This window comes from Muntiacus reevesi, chromosome 9 (genome assembly GCF_963930625.1).
Source record: "Muntiacus reevesi chromosome 9, mMunRee1.1, whole genome shotgun sequence".
Classification (NCBI taxonomy): Eukaryota; Metazoa; Chordata; class Mammalia; order Artiodactyla; family Cervidae; genus Muntiacus; species Muntiacus reevesi.
Window position 1 is genome coordinate 60,185,214 of NC_089257.1, and position 26,535 is coordinate 60,211,748.

The window sequence follows — 26,535 nt, forward strand, 5'->3', positions numbered from 1 at the left end:
ACAGTAACAAAGTATACATAGTTCTTGGACTTCAATTCTTGGTACAAGGTTCATTTATAACAGATCACTGAGAAATTATTGATAAGCAGATATGGTTCAGTGTCCCAAATGCTAATTCTTACACAAAATTATTTTCAAAGGAAATAAGTGTCACTTGGAACACTGTCACAAAATCTTAATTCATCTAAATGAGATTCTTACTCAAAAAGAGGGATGCCAAATATCTCAAAGGTGGGGTTTTTATTTTTAAAAGACCATGTTAGAAGTATAAAACTTTGCTAACAAAAAAGTAGTATTTCCTATCATACTTTGTTTTGCAAAAGCTTTAATCTCTAACTTTCACAACATGCCAACTAAATTTCTTAAGCTGATCAGATTCTTACCAACTTAGGCCCAGTTCCCCAGAGGACTCAACCAGAGCACTATTGTCGACTTTTTGCTATATAAAAATAAACATGTACTTTGACGACACAACTCCAGAAAAAAAAATCAGAACACAAAGAGAAAGTGGACTTGGATTTTTAATTTTTTTAAAGATTATCTCTCTCTATATATATTAATAAAAAGTGCAAAGAATAGACCTTCATGTTTAAATTATATTCTAAAATAAAATATATATATTTCCATTAACTGCAGGAGACAACTGGCAAGTAAAGAGCCTGAGAGAGTCCAGTCCCTCTCCATCACTACAATGGACACATATTCGAAGGAAGCACCTATGAAAAATAGAGTGTTCACAACACACCTGGTAACACAGAGAGCTTCTGGGTGTTTTTGGAAGCAGTTGGTTTGCATTTGCAATCCAACATGAAATGAGGGGAAAAGTCAAATTCTTCAATGGAAAGGACATTGCTTAGAACAATCTATTATTCTGCATTCTGTTTTATTTGCCCTGGAACCTAGCACTCCCATGGAGCAAGCCACCCTCAACACACGGGCTCCTAAAAGCTGTCACCTGCATGCCTCAAACAGTGACAAGTTACTGGTGTAACATGTCTTCCCTGTTCATAACTGCTGATTTAGCAACATAGCTGAAACATTTGGTTAGAACTGAACTTTCTTTTCTTTTTAAGGAAACAAACTTTTAAAACATAGCATCATAACATTTGGCTCTGTTACATACAGCTCATGTTTTGGGCTTATTTTCACCAAAAGGTCTTAAAGGAACAACGGTTACATAATATCTGCTTTCTTAGGTATTTACAGTCATGGTGGCAATAGGTTACAGAAACAATAGAAACTTTCAATAAGAAAAAAAGATACATGACTCTGAACTTTTTTTTTTAAAGCAATGTGGGATATTTCAACAATTCAAATTCAAAATTTATTTCCAATGTGGTTTCAGCAGCTCCATGCCCACATGAAAAGGAGGCCTCAGTTTTGACTTGGTTTTCTTTTATTACTCCTTTCCTTTTTCGTAACTGAAAAGAATTTCTATTTTAGAAAAGATATGTTCTATACACTGTGCCTGTAGCAACATTATCTGTAATACTGGCTATGACAGAATTTTGCTTCATAAATGTCAATGATATGCTCTCGCTGAATCTGGATGAAGTTAACATTAAAACACAGATAAGCTACAATCAATTATGCATAACTTGTTGACTCAAAAATCCACAGTCTCTCTTCTTCTTCTTTTTGGCCTGTTATAAAAATAATTTTGGTTACAAGTGTCTACACAGCACCAATTTTATTTCAAGAGCAGCATCTTTACTCGGCCACCCAAATAGGTCTACATGTATACATGCTCAAACAGCTTTTCTTATTTACTTCTGTTCTGTAACTCTAAAAGACTGATAATTGCCTTAGATCTTGTCTCAATCAGAAATCATTTAGCAATTATTAGAACCATCAATTACAATGTCCCCCAAATACCCATGGCCATTGAATTAAATGAGAAGTTCCCTTGACATGCAACTGTGTAATCGGAGAATTATGCCTGCAGCTGATGGGCACTGTGTTCTGTAGTAGCAGAAGGAACAAGTCTCTAATAGTAAAAAAGCATTTTCATAAAACTTTGTCATATATAAAATATCTTATTAATTGTTACTATTTCACTGATGATTAAAGCGTAACACAGGTGTTCACTCTGCTTTTTGCTGTGAGACAGTCGTGGGTCATACAGCCTTAAAAAATAAGAGCTCATCTGTTTCCCAGGCTGACAAAAGCGACGGGCTCAATTACACTGTTTCTCTCTCATACTCCTTTGCACTCACACGCACGTACACAAAGCACCCACAGTTTTAATTGTCATGACACTGTTGCCACACTTTTTCCCACCTCCAAAAATCTGTCAGGAAAATGTGATTGCAAAATAATTATTCTTGTCTATACCCCACCTGGATCTCCATTGTTCATTTTTATGATTTTGAAGGATAAAGTCTGCAGCAGAAGGAGAGCTGGCCTCACTCATCTTCCTAAACCCTTTGGTTTCCACCTTCAATGTTACAGTGAATGTAGATTTGACTCAGCAAGCCTGGGTCAAAGGCTTTACAGATACTGAACCTGAAGTGCATTAAGAGAATAAATATCTGCTATTGTGGCCTAGGATGACTGAAAAAGTAGCAATAATAAACACAACTTTGTATCAGAGAAGGGTTTACAAGAGTCATCTAAAAATTTCATAAGAAATTAAGTTTGTAGAAGCGATGGAATCATGTAACCAAGGTCAAAAGGTCAAATGCAATCAGATAACAATTACATTCTTTGAAAAATACTTCATGTGCACATTTTCTGCCCCAGTGGCACTAAGTCCTTCTCAAGTCTCCCTTCGGTAAACACGGTGGATCCAGAAAAACATATCAAAGAAAGAGACTACATTGATTAACAAAGGAACAGAAGAACAAACCAAAAGATGTCAGAGCAGGTAAGGACTATCTTTTAAAGGAAAGTGCTTTAAATATGATTGTGCATAAAACATAACTTGAAGGCAAATCTGAAGTTTTGACACTTATACTTTACTCAGAGATTAGTCAGAGCTGTTCTCCTGTAGGGGCAACGAAGTTGAAGCATAAAACAAAAAGAATTGTTTAATTATGACATCACAAAATCTCAGGGAAGAACTGGGAATCAAAGATTCCTCTGATGAAAAGTTCCCATTTCTAATGCAAAGTGCGAGAGCAAAGACTTCAAATGATGCCAGGCAGGAAAGTCACGAAACACTTTCTCCCATATCCCCTCTATGTGACTCCCTCACACATACTACCAAGAGTTTATTAGGTAACTCTTAGCTCTCCTGGCATGTATATCCATTGCACTATTGGATTCTTCATAAAGTCAGGCCTCCATTCCCAATAAAGTAATGAAAAAGACAGATATGAAAAAAATACATTCAAAAAGCAAAGAACTCTGGGATTTGACCTATTTCATGTCAGTAATGGGTGATCTACTGGGGAAGGAACATTAAGACCGGGACAGTCACACACAGAGCTCAGACTGCTCGTGCCTGCGCTTCCAGCAGCCGGCGCTCCTTCATGGACTCTTCTTCCAGACCCTAACAGAACTAAAGGTTCCAGCTGAGTACCTGAGATCAGAATCAGGTTGAGAAACGCTTGAAACACGTGAAATTATTTCAAAAGGGAGAAATGAAGAAAAAACTTACCCAAGTTGAGCAATGAGAAGTTAGTTATGGACAGAATAAAACTATTGGGCAAACCTGCAGACATGAGTCATAAGGAAAAACGGAACTCAAGAAGGAAAGGAGAGAGGGAGGGGAAATGGAGGAGCTGAGAGAGAGGCATGCCGGGCCTTCCTGGAAAGATTCCTCGTCTCCTGATTTAAGCGCAATAGGCCCTTCTGGGGGACGCACTGCTCACACCAGCGCCACGCGCGCACCTGGGCGGTCATGACGACCAAGTGGTGGACAGATGCCTGTGAGCACAGTTGGAAGTCGGTGCTGCCCGGTCATCTCTCGTGAGGGTGGACACAGGGGCTGGGCATGTGGCCAATTCTGGTGGCAGAGCCGAAGGAATCGGCGGTAGAAAATACCAAAAACAGCCCCCTAACCCATTTTAGAGGGAAATATACAAAACCCCCCAAAGCCTAAACAAAACAAAACTAAACAAAACAACCTTCTCCCTCCTGAAGAAAACCTCATGGAACAAATGCCCTGCAAGTCCTAATGTGTATGTTCTCACAAGGCTGGCGGAGGTTATTTTGTCTTGGATTCCACAAAAATTTTGTCTCCATCCCTAATGCCAAAAGAATGCAAGGCTCGAGAGCTGTACTTCATTTCCTCTGGGCCAAAGGGCGCTTCATGGTCAAAATAGTAGAGAAGCATGTTGCTCGTGGGTAACTGAACTAGAGTTTTTAGCTGTTTCTTTAGTTCTGCTACTGTTTGGTCCAGACGAATGCTCATCTCTTCCACCTGGTCCTTAAAGTGGACTTCTACTTTCGCACTGCTCTGGGGTCTCAGGTCCACTTCTGCCAAAGGCTCCAACTTCCCATATTTTGTGATTAGTTCATGATACCTAGAAGGGAAAAAAAAGCAAAACAGTGACAGCCTAAACTACTAGCGCAAGAACTATTGACTTCTTCAGAACTACAGGTAAACTACTGGTATTCTAAACATCTTTCTAATATCCTACTCTAATATTATATCTGCTTACCTACCTACCTATCTACTGTGATGATGTGGAATCTGTGATCTGATATGGTTGTCTCCCTGAAATCTCAGTAAAACCCCATCCTTACAGACAGGGGGTTTCTTCTAAAGATGGTTATCGTGCCTGCTGCTAATAATTATGGAAGAATGGGCTTAGAGAGGAGAGGAGAACCTAACAATTAATGAAAGAATAGGCTCAGAGAGGAGAGGAGAACCTAAAAAGGTAGACACTACAAAGGTTACAGACAGAAGTCCAGTCACTCTGTAGAACCTACTTGCTTGGGCGTCATCATCAAGGGGTATAGATATCTAAGCCCATGTTTTTTGGTAATAGCTGGAAAGACGGACATAGACCAGCAGTTTCTGACCCCAGAGAAGCCATAACTTACAAACAAAAACATTGTTGTAAAAAATAGTTGTATATTATCTATTAACTCTGATTTTTCAGTGATGTTGTGTTTGAATGGTTCTGCCTAGCCTAGTTGACTGTAATACAAGGAGTTCGTGGAAGAATTAAGAATGTGTTCCTATAAAAAAGTGGTAAATGAGGGTTACAAGTTCCCTGATCAAGGTAGGAATTAAAGAGCCAAAGATACTAGGAGAAAAGTGAATTATGCAGGTGGGACCAGGGCTAAAAGGACAAGTTTCCCATGTGGAAAATCTTGTCTCATCTGCCAGCTTTGGAGGATATAGGTTTGATCTCCCTGAGGAAGCTGAGCAGTTTTCTACAAACCAGAGAGGGGAAAAGTGCTAAAAAAGATCTGATATTAGCTTTACTATAACCAAGATATACTGAGGTTAATTCTGGATCAGAATACAGTTGGTCATAAACTTACTACTCCATGTTCTCCACCCTACTTTGGCTTTCAGTTCAGTTCAGTTCAGTCACTCAGTCGTGTCTGACTCTTTGCGACCCCATGAACTGCAGCACACCAGGCCTCCCTGTCCATCACAAACTCCTGGAGTTTTAACTCAGTTTAAATAAGTGTCATAACTAGGTTGGTAGAACACTGAAGCTGCAGTGAGACCTCTGTGGTCAGGGATGAAGGCAATCACGCCATGAAGCGGGGGACCAGGTAAAATATAGCACTGGCCTTGGAGTCAGAAGGTCTGATGTCAGAGTCTTGACTTCTAATTAGTTGTGTGACTTAGCAACTCACTCAAACCTTTTATCTCTCAGATTCCTCACTAGTAAAACTGGGATAATAAGTCTGGTCTTCCTACCTTACAAGACAGTTGTGAGGATCATACAAAATAACAAATGAGTAAGAACTTGTAAATTCTAAGTCCATATACAAATAAGTATTAAGACTCTATTCCTGCTGTTTGGGACTTATTAAAACACACACACCCTTTAAAAAATGTATGACTGAAATCTACTTAGTAAGGACTTCTTGGAAAAGGTGGTGGTATGATGAAACACATTGCAGAAATTTCTCCCAGGTCTTGGACCCCAAAAAATATTTTTTAAGGGTAAAATATTACCGGCAGCAACTAATATAGAAAAAGAGGGAACAGTCTTATTGAAATAGCCTTTTAAAAGGAACCAAAAGCTTTGTGCTATGTGGTTTTGTTAATAAGCAAGGATCCTAATTCGACCCCCGGAAGACATTATGGAGAAAGAAGGTAAGGAAACAGAATCCTTACCAAGGTCAGTACCTTGAGTGTACTGATCAACACTTTTTAATTTAGAGCAAATGGGGCTGAAGGAGAATGGAGTCCGCTGGAAGGAAGCCTAAGGCCATCCCTCAGGGATCAGAAGGTTCTCCACCCCACTGCCAGGATGTCAGGATCGTAGAGAGGGGAAACAAAACAAAACAAAACAGTCCACACAAACAAAAAACAAAAGCACCAGCACTTGAAACTTTCCAAGGCTCCAAACTGAAAAAGCAAAATGACTCAAAGTCCAAGGGTATCTATCTTTCTGTTACCCAGTCTCCTAGTATATGACTTCAAGTAAGTGAAAATAGGTTATGATAATTTAACAAAATCTTGGGAAAAATAGCAGAACCCAGGGGTCAAATAAAAGCTGAACCCAGTTCTACAGATGTTTTCCTTTCAGACTACAGCAAAGTAGATAGAATTGTAACACCCCAGACTCTCAGACTCTGTCCAGGAGGGACAAAAGAAACAGTGGTGAGGGGGTCAAGGAGTTTACTTATACCATGTTTCAGCAAAGACACGGTCTAGAGAGAGAGACTCACTTTTAAGCATAAGCAAGAAAATAAGACAAAGAGGCAACTAAGCACATACCACACAGCAAAAGGAACAAAAGAGAGAAACACATAAGTAAAAGGCAGAGGGGAACTCGATCTCAAAGAAAACGTCTCAATTAAATGAAAATGCCCCACAGATACTCCAAGGTGCAGAAATTAATGAGTGCGTTAATATAATAAAACAGGAGCTCAAAGATAAAGGATAAGCAGGAGAATGAGATGAAAAGTGAGATTTCAACACCAGTGAAAGAGACTAAGCAAAATAACACATTTCCTACCAAATAAATAAATTAGAAAAAGCATGACCCAGGAATATTATACCTCACCAAGTTTTGTTTTGTTTATTTCCCAGAAATAAACTTAACAAGGAAACTTAGGGAATAAGGCACCCTCGAGTCTTTTTGAAAAAGAAAAAGACTAGTCAACAATGAGATTAAAGAACTAGTGGTAAACCCTGAATCTATTTAAATATAAAATTAAAACTTAATATTATAGCTGTATAATCCTATACTTATTTATACTTGACATTATAGTCAACTGAATTTATCTCAAACATAAACATATTTGTACACAAAAGTATGGCCCATGTGCAGAAATTAGCCTATTTGTTATAACTGGTCAAGTTTATCTACAAATTAAATGACCTATAAATTAGGACACTCTAAGGTCTTATAGTTTTCTCAAACTCAACATGTCCAGAGATAATTCATTGTTGCTCCCCAACCTTCTCTTCTAGTCTTTCTTATCTCAGTAAATGGCACCAGAAACTACCTAATCATACCAGCCAGAAACTGAATAGTCGTCCAGATTCCTTCCTATCTCTTTTCTACACTTCTCCCACTCAATCAATTGCTGTGTCATACTAATTCTATTGCTAAATATTTCATGAGTCTATCTGCATCTTTTTGCTCACTTGTCTTGTAAATTCAAGCCACTATCATTAATAACACGGACTGCCACAGCTTTCTTTGGATGCATAAGCTGGATGAGTCGCCTCAGTATTTGTTCCAACCTCATCTAGAATGCCTTTCTATACTGCAAAGATGGAAACTACATTTACCACCCTTCTTTTCAGGTGAGATTTAACTTTCATCAATCTCATTCAACAGCCCTGGGGAGAGAGAGAGTGGCTCTAACAGACGTGGGTGGGAACAGCTTGGTTAGAGGCTTCCTAATGATAAGATGGAGAAGGCAATGGCACCCCACTCCAGTACTCTTGCTTGGAAAAATCCCAGGGATGGGGGAGCCTGGTGGGCTGCCGTCTATGGGGTCGCACAGAGTCGGAGACGACTGAAGTGACTCAGCAGCAGCAATGATCAGATGGTGGTTCACATAGTGTGTTCCTGCAGTCAGCTCCCCTGGCAGCAGCTCGATGGTCTCCAGGTCACAGCTAAGATGGTGTGATCCACACCCAGGGACAGCAGCTTCCTGAGTCTCCCCTTATCTGGTGCTAGTGGAGGAAGCAGTGCCCTTGGTGGTCTAGTTCTGCAGCACTACTCTAGAGGTAATGCTAGGGAGGCAGCCTTCCTCAGATTCTATAACATTTTATTCTTTGCATTAAATCCCTTTCTTCTTAAAATAGCTCATGTGGCTCCTCTTACCTGAATCTCAAATAATATTCCTTTTAATGGTTTCCCACGACCTCAGAGTGACTCCCCAATGACCCTTGTCTATATTACAGCCAAAGTCATTGTTATAAAACACAAATTTGACCACAATACTCTTCTCTTAAAATCACACAAGACACAGAGAATAAAGTCTTAAGTCTTTAATATGATTAAGATGGGCAGAATTTTGTCCTTCCCCAGTCATCTCCATTCCCTGGTGTTATTCTCAAGATTATATCATGTTATGTGGCACAGTTGATCCTAAAATAGGGAGATAACTGGATGCCTGCTCAGTCGCTTCAGTTGTGTCTGACTCTTTGCAACCTTATGGACCATAACGCACCAGGCTCCTCTGTCCAAGGGATTCCCCAGGCAAGAATGCTGGAGTGGGTTGCCATGCCTTCCTCCAGGGGAATCTTCCCAACCCACGGATTGAACCTACGTCTCTTATGTCTCTTGCATTGGCAGGCGGATTCTTCACTACTAGTGCCACCTGGGAAACCCATTAACTGGGTGGGGCCTAATCTAATCATATGAACCCCTAAAAGCAGAGAAACTTCTTCAGCTAACAATAGAAGAGGAAATCAGTGAGATTCCAAGTGTGAGAAGGACCTGACATGACACTGCTGGCTTGAAGATGAAGGGAGGCACATGGAAAGCATGAGAAGAAACAGAATTAAGCTGCCATCCTGAACAAGCCTGAAAGGTGACGCCTCTCCAGAACCTCCAATAAGGAATACAGCCCCATTGACTCCTTGATTTTGGTCTTGTGAGACCATAAGCAGAGAACTCAGTTAAGCCATCCTGTGCTCACACTTCTGACCCATAAAAACTGTAACATAACAAGCAGACATTGTTTTAAGCCACTAAGTTTACAGCAATTAGTTATAGCAGCAATAGAAAACTAATACTTTGATTATATAGATGCCTTCATGATTTCATTCCCACGTAACTCTCCAAACTTATCTTGTGTCATCAATATAACCACATGCTATACCTGTTTTCCACTTATTTAATCTTAAAGTCAAGGTTTATTTATTGATTTTGAGGTAAAGTCAGCAGAGTTTTGTATATGGACAAAAGTTTGGATATAGACTATAACAAACACTGACTCTTTATGCTATAAAAATGAAGAAAAAATATTAGTTGTGACTCACAAGAACTACTACATACACTGAATATGTACCCCTAAAATTACCTAAGTGAAAATCATAATTTTTAGATAATATGTTTATCCCCAAATATCTTTATTTTGGATTATTGTTAAGCAGGGCAAATGAGTGGATACAAAAAAATCATGATTTTACAAAATGCCCAGTAAATTTTAGAAACCAATTTCTTGGTCCACCAGCTTAATATTTTATTCATTATTCAAAAGTTCATCTAAACAGAACTATACCTGCATATTCTGTACTATCTGAGCATTTCTTAGCATCAGCCCCAAAGCTATAGCCATAAGAGGTAAATGGCTTTTTTCTTCCTAAAGCTGTATGATTTCTGATGATTAAGTAGTCTTCAAAATGAATGATCTCAATTTATAGTCTACCAATCAGTACTTCTATCTGGCTATTAAAAAGTATTTAATATTGGTGAGTCTCACTTCTGAAGTGGGCAAAATGCTATAGGCCTACCTTGGAAGATACTACTGACAAGGATATACTGTAATAAGCAAATGCTAAAATGTAATATATACTGTGTTTGTGTTCAGAAGTTCTGAATACCATTCCCCTATGACTTTCCAACAGAAAATGACCAATCACAAGAGAAACAAAATTTACTACACACAGCATAAAGGCCAGCATGGCCACAAGGGTGACTGAAAATGATAAATGGGAGCCAAATGCTAGCTGCAACCTTGTGAAGAACACTACCCACAGACAAACTGGCATTGTGCTTCTTCCTCCTTCTTATTAAATAAAAACACCCACAGAGAGAAAAGCTTCTTTCAACTTTAAGAGTGAATGGTGAGGAGTGAGAAATTAGTTACTTGTAAAGCGGGGTTTCGGGAGGCACTAAGGGGGGGACTAGAGAATGAAGCCATGCTCAGTGGCGCTGGCGTTGGGCAGTCCACTCCCAGTGCACATAAACATGCCTTCACACACGAGGGGCTCCTGGGCCACGGCACACCTGCCTAATGTGACAGACACACGAGCATATTTTAGTAGCGTGATGGTCAGGCTGGGAGAGGTATGCCCCTTTCTCCTTACTGCCCATTTTCACTCTTGATTCCTAAGATAGTTAGGAGCATTTCCTCAATTACAATTCAGTCACTGGTCTATGAAGCTAGAATAGAGACCTGGCACACTACTTGAAAAAGACTGTAGGTTCCTACCATAAATCTTAGTCTGAGGGTGAATTTATGAAAAAAACCTAATCCCCAAAGATGAACAGAGACAAAGGTTACCTTGCAGTCTTATAAACTATCCTAAGCAATATGAACATAATATTTTATATAATTTTTAGGAACATGGAAGACTAAAGGAGGCCTAGAGGCAAAGATTTTAAGCTGGCAGAAAGCTCCCACATTTGGACCTCATGTCTCCAAATCCATAAAAGCAGCTGCTCACAATCTCAAGGAGCATCCTAGAGAAACATGATGAGTCTCACATAAAATGCAAGTGCATCACCACAGTGGCATTATGGGTATCCCAGAAGTGCTCACCAACTCCCCTTTAAAACTACCTGGAGCTGTGCTCACGGGGACCTATGCAGCAGTGGTAAGCTAACAATTCTACTACTCTACTGATTCTCAAAGGCAGAGTCATATTGAATCAACCGGAGTCTTTATCCTAAATAAAGCTATTTTACTTCAAAATAAGGTCTTCCCTTGTGGCTCAGCTGGTAAAGAATCCACCTGCAATGCAGGAGACCTGGGTTCAATCCCTGGGTTGGGAAGATCCCCTGGAGAAGGGAAAGCCTACCCACTCCAGTATTCTAGCCTAGAGAATTACATAAACTGTATAATCCATGTTGCTGCAAAAAGTTGGACACAACTGAGTGACTTTCACTTTCACTTCAAAATAAATCCCTTGAACTGTAAGGAGATCAAACCAGTCCATCTTAAAGGAAATCAGTCCTGAATATTTACTGGAAGGACTGATGCTGAAACTCCAATATTTTGGCCACCTGATGCGAAGAACTGACTCCTTAGAAAAGACGCTGATGCTGGGAAAGATTGAAGAGGGGAGAAGGGATGACAGAGGATGAGATGGTCGGATGGCATCACCGACTCGATGGACATGAGTTTGAGCAAGCTCCAGGAGTTGGTGATGGACAGCAAAGTCTGGCGTGCTGCAGTCCCTGGGGTCACAAAGAGTCGGACTCGACTGAACGACTAAACTGAATTGAAATCCCTAACACAGACATCTCTCTCTTTAAGGAATGCAATAAATAAAACATGAAAAATCCCTTATGCTTCACTTAGTTGAACAAAATCATTAAGTATAACTAGAAGAAAACTATTTGCAAAGTTTACTTTGTTTCCCAAGGTATTGCAAAGGATTCAAAATACATTTCAAATATCTGATTGCTGTTATTTAATCTCTCTTGTATGGTATGCTTTCTCTCTTTTTTGACATGGTATCATACCATGGCATGGAAGAGGAAATGGCAACCCACTCTGGTATTCCTGCTAGAAAAATGCCATGGACAGAGAAGCCTGGCAGGCTACAGTCCATGGGGTCGCAAAGAGTCAGACATGACCGAGCACACACACATGCACGCATACCACAGCATATCAAGGGAGTTGCCATAGCAGTCTACAGTTGGGATTTTGCACTCTACTTAAACAGTTTCCTCAAAGTCACCAACATCTTTTAAAACACATAAAACATCACATTTCAGAAGCAGAAAAGATCACAGAGGTCATCTACTACATGCTTTACAGATACGTAACTGAATTTAGGGCCAGTTTGCTATGCAAGAATAAAAGGTAGGAAGTAGAATTCAGGTCTTGTTCTCAGACCATCATTCTTTCTCAGTTATCACCATCTTAATGGTTTGCTGCAATAATGAATATTGTTCTAGAAATTCTCTTCTCCTTTTACACTACATTACAATCTCTTTTAACAGGTTCTCTTTTTACCATCTACACTTGGATAGTACTCAAAATTCACTCCCAGTTCTCATCCCTTTTCTCTCTGTGATCTTCCATCATGGAGCTCATTCTCTCACTTAAATGAAGCCACAGATGCTTCCCACTTGTCTTCCTCAAGCTTCTGTAATTCACCTACATCCAGAATTACTTATTCTCATCATTCACACAAAGCAAAGTGTCTGGAACTGAACTTAGTATTTTCCATATAGTTTTCCATAAAGACTTGGAATTTTGTTTCAATTCATGATTTCTTAAATTCAAGTACTGTCAAAGTTGCCTAGTAAATGGACAGACACCTAGTCATATAATAGAATACTATATAGCAGATAAGTAATTATTTGATATACATTTATCAATATGATTAAAACCCTGAACAAAGTGGTTCCATAAATTCACATTTTAATCCATTTCTGGTCCAAAAGCAGAATAAAATGGATAAAATATGAAAAGGTTGAATTGCAAGAACACATGGCCCAGGTTCAAAAATAAGAGACATATCCATGGACCAGAAACTGAACAGAAATACAAAGCATACAACTGAAACCACAGGACCACTGGACTCCAAGTTCAAAGCGAGCCAGGATCAGTAGAGTTATGTGAGGGTAGGGTATGTAGGGTATCAGTAGGGTAATGTGAGGCTGGGCATGAAATAAGGAGACAAAAAGCTGCTGCAGACCCACTTCCTCAGGCTACCTGTTTTGACCAATGGGTCTAGGTAAAAGAAGTAAAAAGATAACTCTTTCAAAAGGAATTGAATCAAATCACCTGCTGCTTGGAGCTTCCCAGGTGGCACAAAGGTAAAGAATCTGCCTCCCAATGCAAGAGATGTAAGAGATGTGGGTTTGATCCCTGGGTCAAGAAGTCCACTGGAGTAGGAAATGGCAACCCACTCCAGTATTCTTGCCTGGAAAAATCCAGACAGAGGAGCCTACTGAGCTATAGTCCATGGAGTTAAAAAGAAATGGACATGACTGAGCGACTGAGAACACACACACACACCTGCTGCTTGGGTGACTAGATTTACACTAACTCAGTAATTAAATTTCAGTGAGACAGGGTCTCTAAAATCCATTATAAGAACTGGTTCTAGATCAAGAGTGTAGGTAGTTGGTTAGAGACAACTGCAAAAACCATTAGGAAGGGAGAGGTAAGCGCGAAAGATACATACAAATAACTATATATGTAAGTAGCAACCCTCAATGTGTATATATCCAACAAGAGAGCGTCAAGATAATGAAGCAAAAACTAGTAGAACTGAAAGCTGAAATAGACAAATCCATAGTTATAGTTGGAGACTTTAGCACTCCTTTCTCAGTAATTAACAGAATAAGAATACAGAAAATTGTGAGCAATATAAAGACCTGGCCAACACTACAAACTTGACCTGACATTTTTAATACACATTTTCTAGCAACATCAGAAAACATGTTTTTTTCCTAGTACATATGGAACTTTGTCCAAAACAGACCATATTCTAGGCTCAAAATATACCTTTACTAGGTTTAAAATAATTGAAATAATATAAGATATGTTATCTGACTGTAATAAAATTAATTTACAAATCATTAACAGAACTGTAACTGGAAAATCCGCAAGAATTTGGAAAATACACAACACACGTGTAAATAACTCATGGGTCAAAGAGAAAGTCACAAGAAAAATTAGAAAAATTTCTAAATTCAGTAAAAATACAATATATCAAAAATTATAGAATGTAGCTAAAGCAGTGTTTAAAGAGAGATTTATAGAATTAAATGTTTACAAAGAAAAAAGTTCTCAAATCAATAATCTAAGCTTCCACCTTAAGAAACTAGAAAAACTAGAAACTAGAAAAAGATGAGGAAACTAAACTCAAACCAAGAAGGAAGAAACTAATTAAGATATGAGCAGAAATAAGTGAAACAGAAAGCAGAAAACCAAGAGAAAACCCATAAAACCCTAAGCTGGTCCTTAAGGTTAGTGTATTGGATAAGCTTCTAGCCAGATTGATCACAAAAAGAAGATACTAATATCAGGATTAAAAGAGGAGGCATCACTACAGACTCTAAAACATCAAAGGTTTATAATAAATGAATATTATGAACAACTTTATGCTCATAAATTCAATACCTAAGATAAAATGGATGAATTCCTTCAAAGACACAAACTATCAAAGCTCATTCAAGAAGGAACAACTTGAATCAATCTTTATCTATTAAATAAATTTAATCATAGTTAAAACCTACAGTATATATCAGGCACAGATGGCCTCATTGACAAATTCTACAAAATATTTAAGAAAGAAATAATATTCTACACAAACTCTTTCAGAAAAGGGAAGAAGAAAAAACACTCATAAACCCATGATGCCAGTACTATCCTAAAATTCTAGTATTAAAATAAGACAAAGACATTAAGAAAAAGAAAATTATAGATATATAAAAATAATCCTCATGAATATAGACACAAAAATTCTCAACAAAATATTAGCAAGAAAATCTTCCAGTATGTAAAAAGATTAACATTATAGTATAGCCAAGTGAGAATTTAAGGCTGGTTGGTGTTGGAGAAGACTCTTGAGAGTCCCTTGGACTGCAAGGAGATCCAATCAGTCCATCCTAAAGGAGATCAGTCCTGGGTGTTCATTGGAAGGACTGATGCTGAAGCTGAAACTCCAATACTTCGGCCACCTGATGCGAAGAACTGACTCATTTGAAAAGACCCTGATGCTGGGAAAGATTGAAAGCGGGAGGAGAAGGGGACAACAGAGGATGAGATGGTTGGACGGCATCACCAACTCGATGGAAATGAGATTGGATAAACTCCGGGATTTGGTGATGGACAGGGAGGCCTGGTGTGCTGTGATTCATGGGGTTGCAAAGAGTCGGACATGACTGAGCGACTGAACTGAACTGATGCAAAGTCTGTTTCAACACTTGAAAATCAATCAATATAGCTCCCATATCAACTTGAGAAGGAAGAAAAATCATTTAACATTTATTGATACAGAAAAAGCATTTGAAAAAAATTTATTTTTGATAAAGACTCTCAGCATGTTAGAAACAGAGGGTAACTACCTGATACAGACTATCTATAAAAAGCCTATAGCTAACATCATACTTAAAAAGATCGAATGCTTTTCCTAAGATTGGGAGCAAAGCACTCTTATGCAACATAGGTACTAGATGCTATAGCCACTGCAATAAAGTAAGAAAAAGAAACAGTCTTGTACACTGGAAAATTAGAAATAAAATTTTTCATATTTACAAATGACATGAAATACTTAGATGTAAATCTAACAAAAGATTGAAAAGGTATGTTAAAAATTATAAAATGTTTATGGAAGAAATCAAAGAATGTCTAAATAAACGGAGAGAAACACTGTGTTCATGCACTGGAAGATCCAGGATAGTAAATATGTGAATCTTCCTCATGTGATGTAAGTTTAATAAAATTTCTTTCAAAATCCCAGAAAGACTATTTGTAAACAGAAATAAGTTTAGTCTAAGATTTATATACTAGAAAAGCAAAGGCCCAAGAATAGCTAAAATAATCTTGAACAAAGAGAAGAGTCATTCTATGTGATATTAAAACTTATTATGTGGCTTCAGTACTTGGTAGGACAATAAGACACATAGATCAGTGGAACAAATTAGAAAACCCCAAAATATACTGAAACAAAATAGGCTCTTTCAATTTTTTAAAAGTTACAAAAGCAATGCAATAGAGGGAGACAATCTTCTCAACAATGGTGCTGGAGCAACTGGACAACCACAGGCCAAAAAAATGAACCTCAACCTAAACCTCTCACACTGTACCAAAATTAACCCAAAATAGATTATGGATTTAAATGTACAATTTAAAACTATAAAACCTTTGGGGAAAAAAAAAAAACATCAAAACACTTCACACTGAAACTTTGGAAGTACTCTCTTTAAAGTGAGGAACAAGATAAAGGAAAATGCCCTCTTTTATTGTTCATTTAAAATATTATACTGGAGGAGGTCCTATCTAAGAAATAGAAAAAAAGAAAAGAAACAGAAAAAAGAGATATAAAAATATTTGCAGATATGATTGCCTACCTAGAAATCCAAAAGAAAGCAAATATTAGCTATTCTATACATTAGTAAAACTGATGGACACATGATCAACATATAAAATTAAATAGCATTCCTAAACACAAAATACAAGTTAGAAAGCAGTGACAGAAAAAAAAGATTTCATTTTAATAGCAATAGAATGTATAAGATGCCCAGAAATAAATTTAACAAAGCTGTGCAAGTACATTGTAAGAGAGTTAGAAACATTGCTGAAGTATATAAAAGATTCTTTGAATTAAATGGAAAGACATGTTATGTTCACAGATAAGATGTAACAGCATCAAGATGTCAATTCTCCCAAATTAGTCAATGAATTCTTGTAATTTGAATCCAAGTTATAGCAGGATTTTTGTGAAATTTGATAAGCCAATCCTAAAATTAAAGGGAAAAGGATCCAAAATATTTAATCTGAATTAGATTCAGTTAACCTGAATCTAAAAAAAGAACAATTAGGTGAGGAAACATATTCTTACTGGGAATTCAGACTTACTATAATTTAACAATGTAATAGAGCAATTTTGTAATGGTACAGGAATGGACTATACATCAATGGAATAGAATAGGACTCTGACAAAGAATCACGAATGTACATAAAAAACTAGGTATATAACTGAACTTGTATTACAGATCAATGGTGAATACCAATTATCAATGTGGAGGAAAAAACAAAGTCTTAGATTGCTATTAGAGACTAAACACAAAAATAGATTCCAGACAGATCAAAGCCATAAATGTGAAAGCACTTTTAGAAAAAAGCCCACAAGATTATGTTCAGTGATCTTTGGAAAAGAAATGATTTCTTGACCAAGGTGGAGTAAGAATAAACCACAGAGGGACTTCCCTGGCAGTCCAGTGGTTTAAGACTCCATGCTTCCACTGCACGGGGTGTGGGTTTTGATCCCTGGTCAGGGAACTAAGATCCCACACACTGTACAGTGTGGCCAAAAATTAAAAAAAAAAATACACCATAGAACAAAGAACTGATATATGCTATAGTAAATTATTAAAACGTCTTTTTAACAAAATACAAACTGAAAATATCAGATTGAAAAGCTACACAAGAAGAAACTGCAATGCATACTGACAAAGTATTAGAAGATCCTACTTTATACTTGAATAGATATATAAAATATAGTAAGTAGACATCAACTATATACATCAAATTCTTGTCAGTGGTTGGTTACTTCTTGGAGTAAGAAATAGGACTAAGAACAGAGACCAAAAGGTACTCCAGCTTTATCTGTAATATTATCTATTTCAATGAAAAAATAATCAAGGAAAATACTAAAAATAATCAGTTCTGAACCATGTGAACGTGAGTATTTATATATTATTCTCAGTATTTTATTTTAATTCTCAAAAAGCAAACAAAAACAATAAAAGATAAAACTGGCCCCATGCCCTGGCCAAAACAAAAAGTTTAAACAACAAAGAAAGTTTCCCCCAAGACCATGATTTGGGAGGGCTGGTTCTCATTCTTTCTTTCCTTTGCAGCTATGTTCAAATTCTCATATATAACTCTAATCAAGATTAGGAAGGCAGCCTATCTTCTGCTCTGCTGGGAAAGTGGAAAGAAGTCACAATCAAGTCCAAGGTAATTGGAATGACAAAAGCTGTAAGCAACAGGGAAAGCTAACGTTTCAGAGGCTCTCCATGGTGCACCAAGCAGAAAGCCCCTTTTGTTTCTCATCAGACTTGCAGCTGAATGTGAGGAGTGCTGTGTCACGGCCCTTGTCAGAGGATGATGGAGCCTGGCAGTATGGAGAAGCCCAGGAGACTGTCCAACGGAGGAATGTTCCCTCACAACAGCAGGTCCTCTGTCTGGAAGGGATATGAGGGAACGACACGGCACACTAGGATTTCTCCAGCACCCAGGGCAAAATAAGCCTTCATTGAGGTGGGGTCCAAATACAGTCTGCTGCCCTGCTCTCACAGTAACATGAAGATACAATCAGCTCCATTTAGAAAAGCCATTAGTCTTAAGCAGGAAAAAACATGCTCTCCATATTTTAAAAAGCTGGTTACCACTAATGACAATCCAATAAACATTTGAGGAATGCCTACTATAATCCCTGACATCATAAATAAGGATTTCCCAGGGCACAGTTTAGGGACTCCTTGGGACAAACATAAAGTGAGATATTAAAGGAGGATAAAAGCAAAAAGAAAAGTCTTTAAGAAAACTTTATTTCTGGCTCTACCACTCTATCTCTGACAACAGCATTTCTTCCTATCAAATAATTGCTCATGGGAGCTATGCCTCTCATAACTTCCTTTTACGAAAAACAAAATTCTAAAGTCTAAAAAAAGACACCCCAAATCAATGCATTTACTTTCCCTGTCTTTAAAAATAAATAGAAACCATTGGACACCCCCCGCCCAAAAGAAACATGATATGTTGCTTTCTAAAAGAAAAGTTAACATGGTTTTTCTTTTTCTGTTTCTCTTTAAAACTAAACACAGGGGAGCTGTGTATTAGTCAAATAGGAAGTAAGTAACTTAAATTCAATCTCTCAGGAAATTAAGAGATAAAGAAAACATAAAATAAAGGAAAAATTGATAAATACAGGCAATGTAGAGAGATGTCTGATAAACGGCAAGGCAAAAAATAATAAAAAGGTACATTTTAACATGTACCAGATTCATAAATGTGGAGTTTTTTCCTCTCTAAATGGTACTTTTACACCCCGAGAGAAATCAGACCTATAAATGCCAGAAAACACATAGAATTTCACAAGGTATTTTCTAAAAATGGCTTCAAATTCTACAGTGAAATTCAGTCCTAACATGTACCTCTGAAGAGAAATAAAGGACCACTGGTACACATATCCCCCTTTACTCAAGTCTCAGTTATTAACTAGGTCTCTGGGTCTCTCTCAGCTTCTCCTTCTAAACACAAACCTAAATCTGCCCACATAACTTTCCCACTTGAAGCCTTTCAATGATTTCCCACGGCCCACAAGAAAAAGTCCTAGCCTACTGGCATGGCATACCAAGGTCTTAAATGGCCTGCCCTGGTTTCTACCTTCCTCCCCACTGTTATCCGCCACAACTTCCCATTTAATTGCTTATCATTAAGTCATACTGGAACTAAAGACTTATTTCGTACCTCTGTGCCTTAACTTCCCACAAACTCCCTTCTGTCAGGAATATTCTCCCCCTCATCTTCACCAGATTAACTCAGTCGTCAGAAATGTAAGTTAGGTGTTGATCAATACAAATAACGGTAGGTTAAGGGAATGGCAGGAGACAGAGGTGAGCTGTTTTAGCTGGCTTGGTCAGGCAGGGAGTCTCTGATGAGGAATCAGGGAGAAAGCGCCGCAGCGGATGTGGTGCATTCTGAGCAGGGGAAACAATGCAAAGGCCTGAGGCGGAGTCGGCTTGGTGTGTCTGATGAACGGCAAGGATTTTTCTCCCCCAAGTATTTGAGTTCTTATAAACTGGCTGCCATGTGGAGAACTGGGCTTCCCAGGTGGCTCAGATGGTAAAGAATCTGCCTGCAATGAGGGAGACCTGGGTTGGAACCTGGAGTTGGGAAGATCCCCTGGAGGAGGGCATGGCAATCCACTCCAGTATTCTTGCCTGGAGAATCCCCATGAACAAAGGAACCTGGCAGGCTACAGTTCATGGGGTCGCAAAGAGTCGGACACAAATCTCCAAAGAGTCGGACACAGATCTCCAAGAATGGAGAGAAGGAGAGACTACGCACAGCATGTGGAGAATATGGGGCAAGGGTGGCCAACTGTAATAGGAAAGAACAAGTCTGACTCCATATTAGATCTGTTATATTTTATTTAACCTTTGTCTTCTACTGTTTTGCCTATAGCCTGAATTATAATACATTCTCATGACTCTGACCTTTAAAAGTGCAACACTTTTCACAGGTTAAGATATGATATAAAAAAGCTGCAGGACAGAGAATAGCGCTTCTCTCCTTGGATGTTTACAGGGACATCAGTGACCTGACCTACTCAGCCAACCGCAAGAACAAAGGATTACCACAACAAGAAGTTTGCAAAAACAAACCAAATTCCCTCCCCTTTTAATATAAAAAAAGCCTGAATTCTAACTCAAGTAAGATGATTCTTTGGGATGCTAATCCACCATCTTCTCAGTCTGCTGGCCTTCAAAATAAAGTAGCTCTTCCTTGTCCTAAAAACTTGTCTCTTGATTTACTGGCCTGCTGTGCAGTAAGCAGTGCAAGCTTAGAGTTGGTAACACAATTGGAAGGCAACTATAATAATACAGGTAAGAGATGAGGAAGGCTTGAACTAAAATGATCCTAAGAAGTAGTAATATTCTATATATTTTTGAAAGCAGAATTGAAAAAAACAAAATGGACTAGTTATGGGGTATAGGAGAAAGAAATCAGGGATGATGCCCAACTCTTAATCTTGAGCAACTGGAAGAATGAAGAGATGGAGGAAAATGTGCACAGCAGCAGATAAAGCAGGGAAGGCGAGGGGCCAAGGAAAAGTAAAGAAGGGACCAAAAGTTTGATTTTGGACACATTAGGGTTAAACATCCAGATAGAGATGTCAGGTAGATAGCTGGAAATATTAGTTTGGAATTTAGGGGCAGATCAGAGCTGAATAAATTTGGCAATTATTTGAAATCAAAAGGTGTGGAAAGGCACAGGACTAGATAAAAGTACCTATGGGATGAGTACAGAAGAGAAGAGATGCAAAGATGAAATCCTGAGATAAGTGGATTTTTAGAAGTTGGGAACATGAGGAGCCTCCAGCAAAGGAAATACATCTCTAGCTTAGTGCAGATGGCAACCTTCTTAAGAACAGATACTACTCTTTGTCTTATCTGCAGCTTCTGGCTCAGTGCCCCTCAGTTCATAGTAGATATTCAGTAAATAAATTAAACTGCCCTTTGAAACCCATCTAGAATCTAGAGTTATTTCCTATAAGGTCTCCTGGTAAAATATGAGAGTCCAATGAGTGAAATATGACCAACCCAGTGAGGACATCTTTTCAACCACTGGCAGCACCCACGGAACTGATTCTGAAATAGCACACCACTGCCATAAAAGCCATGAAGAGATTAGGCAGAGATGAAGACTCTAAAAGAAAATCTATTGATTGGAAAAGCAAATACTATGATGTTTAAAGACCAAGAATCATGAAATAGAAATTTTTCATCTTCTATTGTTTTACAAAATAAATAAATATGAAACATATGGGCAACTCCTCTGCTTTTTGTGTGTGTGTCAGTTCACAATTACCATAAACAGACACAGTAGAGAGGCTAAGCTTCCAGGTCCACCTACCAGTAGAAGGGGAGCACCTGTAAGGAATTATAACACTCTTAATGTCTCCCTTCAGTCCTCTAAACATTTTATTCTGTTCATTATAAAAAATTGAAGTGATACAGGTAACTGGAGCTTATATTTTATTCTGAGATAGAAAAAAAGGAATATGTAAATTTCTGGATCATCTTTAAAGTCTTCTGTTGCCAAAATGACTAATCATATGGAAACAGATGTGTGTGAATAATCCAGCTGACTCACAAAATAACTTTGCTACCATAAAGGACACTGAACGGATCATAATGGCCTTTTATTCACGCTCTCAAAAGACATTTTGGCTAACTTTTCTACTTATGTCTAAGTTGAGCAGAGGTATTTGGTGATTAATGACACAATACAGGAAAATGAGAGGGGAAGACTGGGGAGCCTAAAAACTGGGGAAGGACGCTGGGAAAGTCAGGATTTATAGGGAAATCAAGATTTAGAAAACCCATGGTCAAGTGAAAAGGAATGTTTTCTTCAAAATAAATAGATACCTCAATCCCACCAGGAAACTAAAGCTTAAATGTGATTCTGTATGAAACATGAAATTATCCATGAAGTCAAATTTTGATCTTTTACTAACTATGCACTGTGCTATTCACTATTCATTGGCGTTTTGGGGAGAAATTACGCATATAACTTGGAAGACAATTAAAGAGATGGTAACTATAGTACTAATGCCCTGTTTATACATCATTCTTAATTCATAATGAATGCATTTTAATATAAATCCCTCTCTGTTATTCACCATTTCATCTTGCATCAGCATGAATGCTATTATATTCTTTTAAAAATGGCTAACACAGCTCCTGGCATATTATAGTGGCTCAAAAATCAGTCCACCAGGAGATTTATAAGAAAACTACTAGGGAATGTGTACTACAGTGGATATATGTCAACTTCGGCATCAGAATGCCCTTCTGATTTGAGGGAAATCTAAGATAAATGAGAGGCAGAAACCACGTCCCACTACAGAAGCTAAAGAGTAGATATTCTCTTTCTCCCCTGGAAGCTAGAACCTCGGAAGGTGACATAAACCTGTCTTTAACTATAGCTGGAATTTTAAATCCTAAAATGAAATACAAGGACATGAGGTCTGACAGAGATTACTCACAGCAGATAAGGAAGAGTCAAGCATTCAAAAGCATGGATGCAAAATGTCTGAAGGCAGTACAGTCTAGCAACTTACTGATGACTGTCCAGTGACCAGTGTAAGAAGGATACTGTTTATACAGTGAGATCTACAGAAATCTTGGCTGTGCCTGCCTTCCCCTCAACCCTGCCCAAGCCTAATTTTCTAATCTTATCAATTCTGAGCCCTACAGAGTATTCATTATTCTTTTACTAAATTCCTGTTCTACTTAAATTGGCTAGAGTTGATTTCTGTTCTGTGCCCTAAGGGCCTGCTACCAGGGAGTAGATTCCCAGCAATAGTACCTCAGGTAATTAAAGGTGATTTGGGATTGGCTCCTGGCCGAGCAGAGGCCAGTGGACATCACAATATTCATGGGAGGGATTCTGCAAGTCCTTGCCATGAAGTGGTGAAATAATTAATTATCACTTGAGTTCACATGAAATGCTCTAGGAGACTGAGAGAGTGTTGCCAAGAATAAAACACATGAAGGGAATGAACCATTGAAGACTATGAGCACCTGCTATTCTAAGGGTACAAAACAGAGAATATTACATAAAGAGAATGTTAATGTCAAATTCCTATAAAGGATCTTTGCTGTCTTACAACAGAACTGAAGTAGCTATAAAAACAAATATATAAGATTTTATGCTCTAGGTTGCTAAATTATAGGTAATTTTGCATCCATATTGAAACTATCCTATGAAAGTTGGAGCACTGATGGGAGAGACACAGAATATATATTGGAATGGAAGGATATATAAGGAAGGACTCTGACGACTTGGGAATATCCTGACTCCTTAAATCCTCACTGGGTCCAAATAAGACTGTTCCTCTGTGGCTTGAAAAGGCAGTAAAATCCCCTTGCCTGAGGGAATTAACTTGCAAGTGTAAACTAATTCCCCATTTGCCTCCTCCTTCCACATACTAGATCTGATAGAAAGCCTGATGAACTATGGACAGAGGTTTGTGACATTGTACAGGAGACAGCGATCAAGATCATCCCCATGGAAAAGAAATGCAAAAAGTCAAAATGGTTGTCTAAGGAGGCCTTACAAATAGCTGTGAAAAGAAGAGAAGCGAAAAGCAAAGGAGAAAAGGAAAGATACTCCCATTTGAATGCAGAGTTCCAAAGAATAGCAAGGAGAGATAAGAAAGCCTTCCTCAGTGATCAATGCAAAGAAATAGAGGAAAACAACAGAATGGGAAAGACTAGAGATCTCTTCAAGAAAATTAGAGATACCAAGGGAACATTTCATGCAAAGATGGGTTCGATAAAGGACAGAAATGGTATGGCCCTAACAGAAACAGAGATATTAAGAAGAGATGGCAAGAATACACAGAAGAACTGTACAAAAAAGATCTTCATGACCCAATAATCACAATGGTGTGATCACTCACCTAGAGCCAGACATCCTGGAATGTGAAGTCAAGTGGGCTTAGAAAGCATCACTACAAACAAAGCTAGTGGATGTGATGGAATTCCAGTTGAGCTATTTCAAATCCTGAAAGATGACGCTGTGAAAGTGCTGCACTCAATATGCCAGCAAATTTGGAAAACTCAGCAGTGGCCACAGGACTGGAAAAGGTCAGTTTTCATTCCAATCCCAAAGAAAGGCAATACCAAAGAATGCTCAAACTACCACACAATTGTACTCATCTCACATGCTAGTAAAGTAATGCTCAAAATTCTCCAAGCCAGGCTTCAGCAATACGTGAACCGAGAACTTCCAGATGTTCAAGCTGGTTTTAGAAAAGGCAGAGGAACCAGAGATCAAATTGTCAATATCCGCTGGATCATCGAAAAAGCAAGAGAGTTCCAGAAAAACATCTATTTCTGCTTTATTGACTACGCCAAAGCCTTCGACTGTGTGGATCACAATAAACTGTGGAAAATTCCGTAAGAGATGGGAATACCAGACCACCTGACCTGCCTCTTGAGAAACCTGTATGCAGGTCAGGAAGCAACAGTTAGACCTGGACAGGGAACAACAGACTGGTTCCAAATAGGAAAAGGAGTATATCAAGGCTGTATATTGTCACCCTGCTTATTTAACTTATATGCAGAGTACATCATGAGAAACGCTGGGCTGGAAGAAGCACAAGCTGGAATCAAGATTGCTGGGAGAAATATCAATAACCTCAGATATGCAGATGACACCACCCTTACAGTAGAAAGTGAAGAGGAACTAAAAAGCCTCTTGATGAAAGTGAAAGAGGAAAGTGAAAAAGTTGGCTTAAAGCTTAACATTCAGAAAACTAAGATCATGGCATCTGGTCCCATCACCTCGTGGGAAGTAGATGGGGAGACAGTGGAAACAGTGTCAGACTTTATTTTTTGGGGCTCCAAAATCACTGTGGATGGTGACTGCACCCATGAAATTAAAAGACGCTTACTGCTTGCAAGAAAAGTTATGACCAACCTAGACAGCATATTAAAAAGCAGAGACATTACTTTGCCAACAAAGGTCCATCTAGTCAAGGCTATAGTTTTTCCAGTGGTCATGTATGGATGTGAGAGTTGAACTGTGAAGAAAGGTGAGCGCCGAAAAATTGATGCTCTTGAACTGTGGTGTTGGAGAAGACTCTTGAGAGTCCCTTGGACTGCAAGGAGGTCCAGCCAGTCCATCCTGGAGGAGATCAGTCCTGGGTGTTCATTGGAAGGACTGATGCTGAAGCTGAAACTCCAGTACTTTGGCCACCTCATATGAAGAGTTGACTCATTGGAAAAGACCCTGATGCTGGGAGGGATTGGGGGCAGGAGGAGAAGGGGGAGACAGAGGATGAGATGGCTAGATGGCATCACCAACTCGACAGGCATGAGTTTGAGTAAACTCTGGGAGTTGATGATGGACAGGGAAGCCTGGCATGCTGTGATTCATGGGGTCGCAAAGAGTCGGACACGACTAAGTGACTGAACTGAACTGAACTCCACATACATACTCTACTGCACCACCATCAATCAAATCACAGCGTTATCTGTGGGATCAATTACAAAAACATCAAAATGTTTACAAGTCTTTGGTAATTTACATGGACAAACATATGGGAAATGAATATAGGTAATATAAGCAATAAGATGTGTTAACCAAGGGGAAAAAAAGCAATTCTAGATCTGGCTGATTTTGTGTAGGTATATTACCAAAGGTTCTGAATTTTAAAAAAAACCACTGGCTAGCTTCAGTGGTTTAGAATTATTTAGAGTGGTTCTAAGCTGGCTGAGTGGAAATTGGACTCAATGGTGGTGGTCTATGCTGAAACAAGTTGAAATGTCACAAATTCTTTGAGCTAATGTGGAAGGAGGAATTCAGAAACTTCAAGACACAGGGATGAAGGAAATTACTGTCACCCTGCTACCACTTCACCCATTCTCCATCCATGGACCCTACAAAGACCCAGAGATACTTCCTTCCCCAAGGCCTTGCAAAATATATTAATGAGCAGAGCACACCCATCTTGGAAAACATTGTATAGGCCAGGGATGCTGGGAGACACTGAAATCT

The 26,535-nt window shown here is 38.6% G+C and overlaps 1 protein-coding gene across 5 annotated transcripts in view; it reads right to left on the reverse strand.

Annotated features, from left to right (window-relative positions):
• Positions 1–380: 380 nt before the first annotated feature.
• TBCEL (tubulin folding cofactor E like) overlaps positions 381–26,535 on the reverse strand; it is a 64,530-nt gene continuing 38,375 nt past the window's right edge. For all 5 annotated transcript variants that reach the window (XM_065944405.1, XM_065944401.1, XM_065944403.1 and 2 more), the window contains one exon: positions 381–4,469. In XM_065944405.1, coding sequence (XP_065800477.1) covers positions 4,151–4,469 — 319 coding nt within the window. In that variant the 3' untranslated portion in view covers positions 381–4,150. The remainder of the gene's footprint in view (positions 4,470–26,535) is intronic.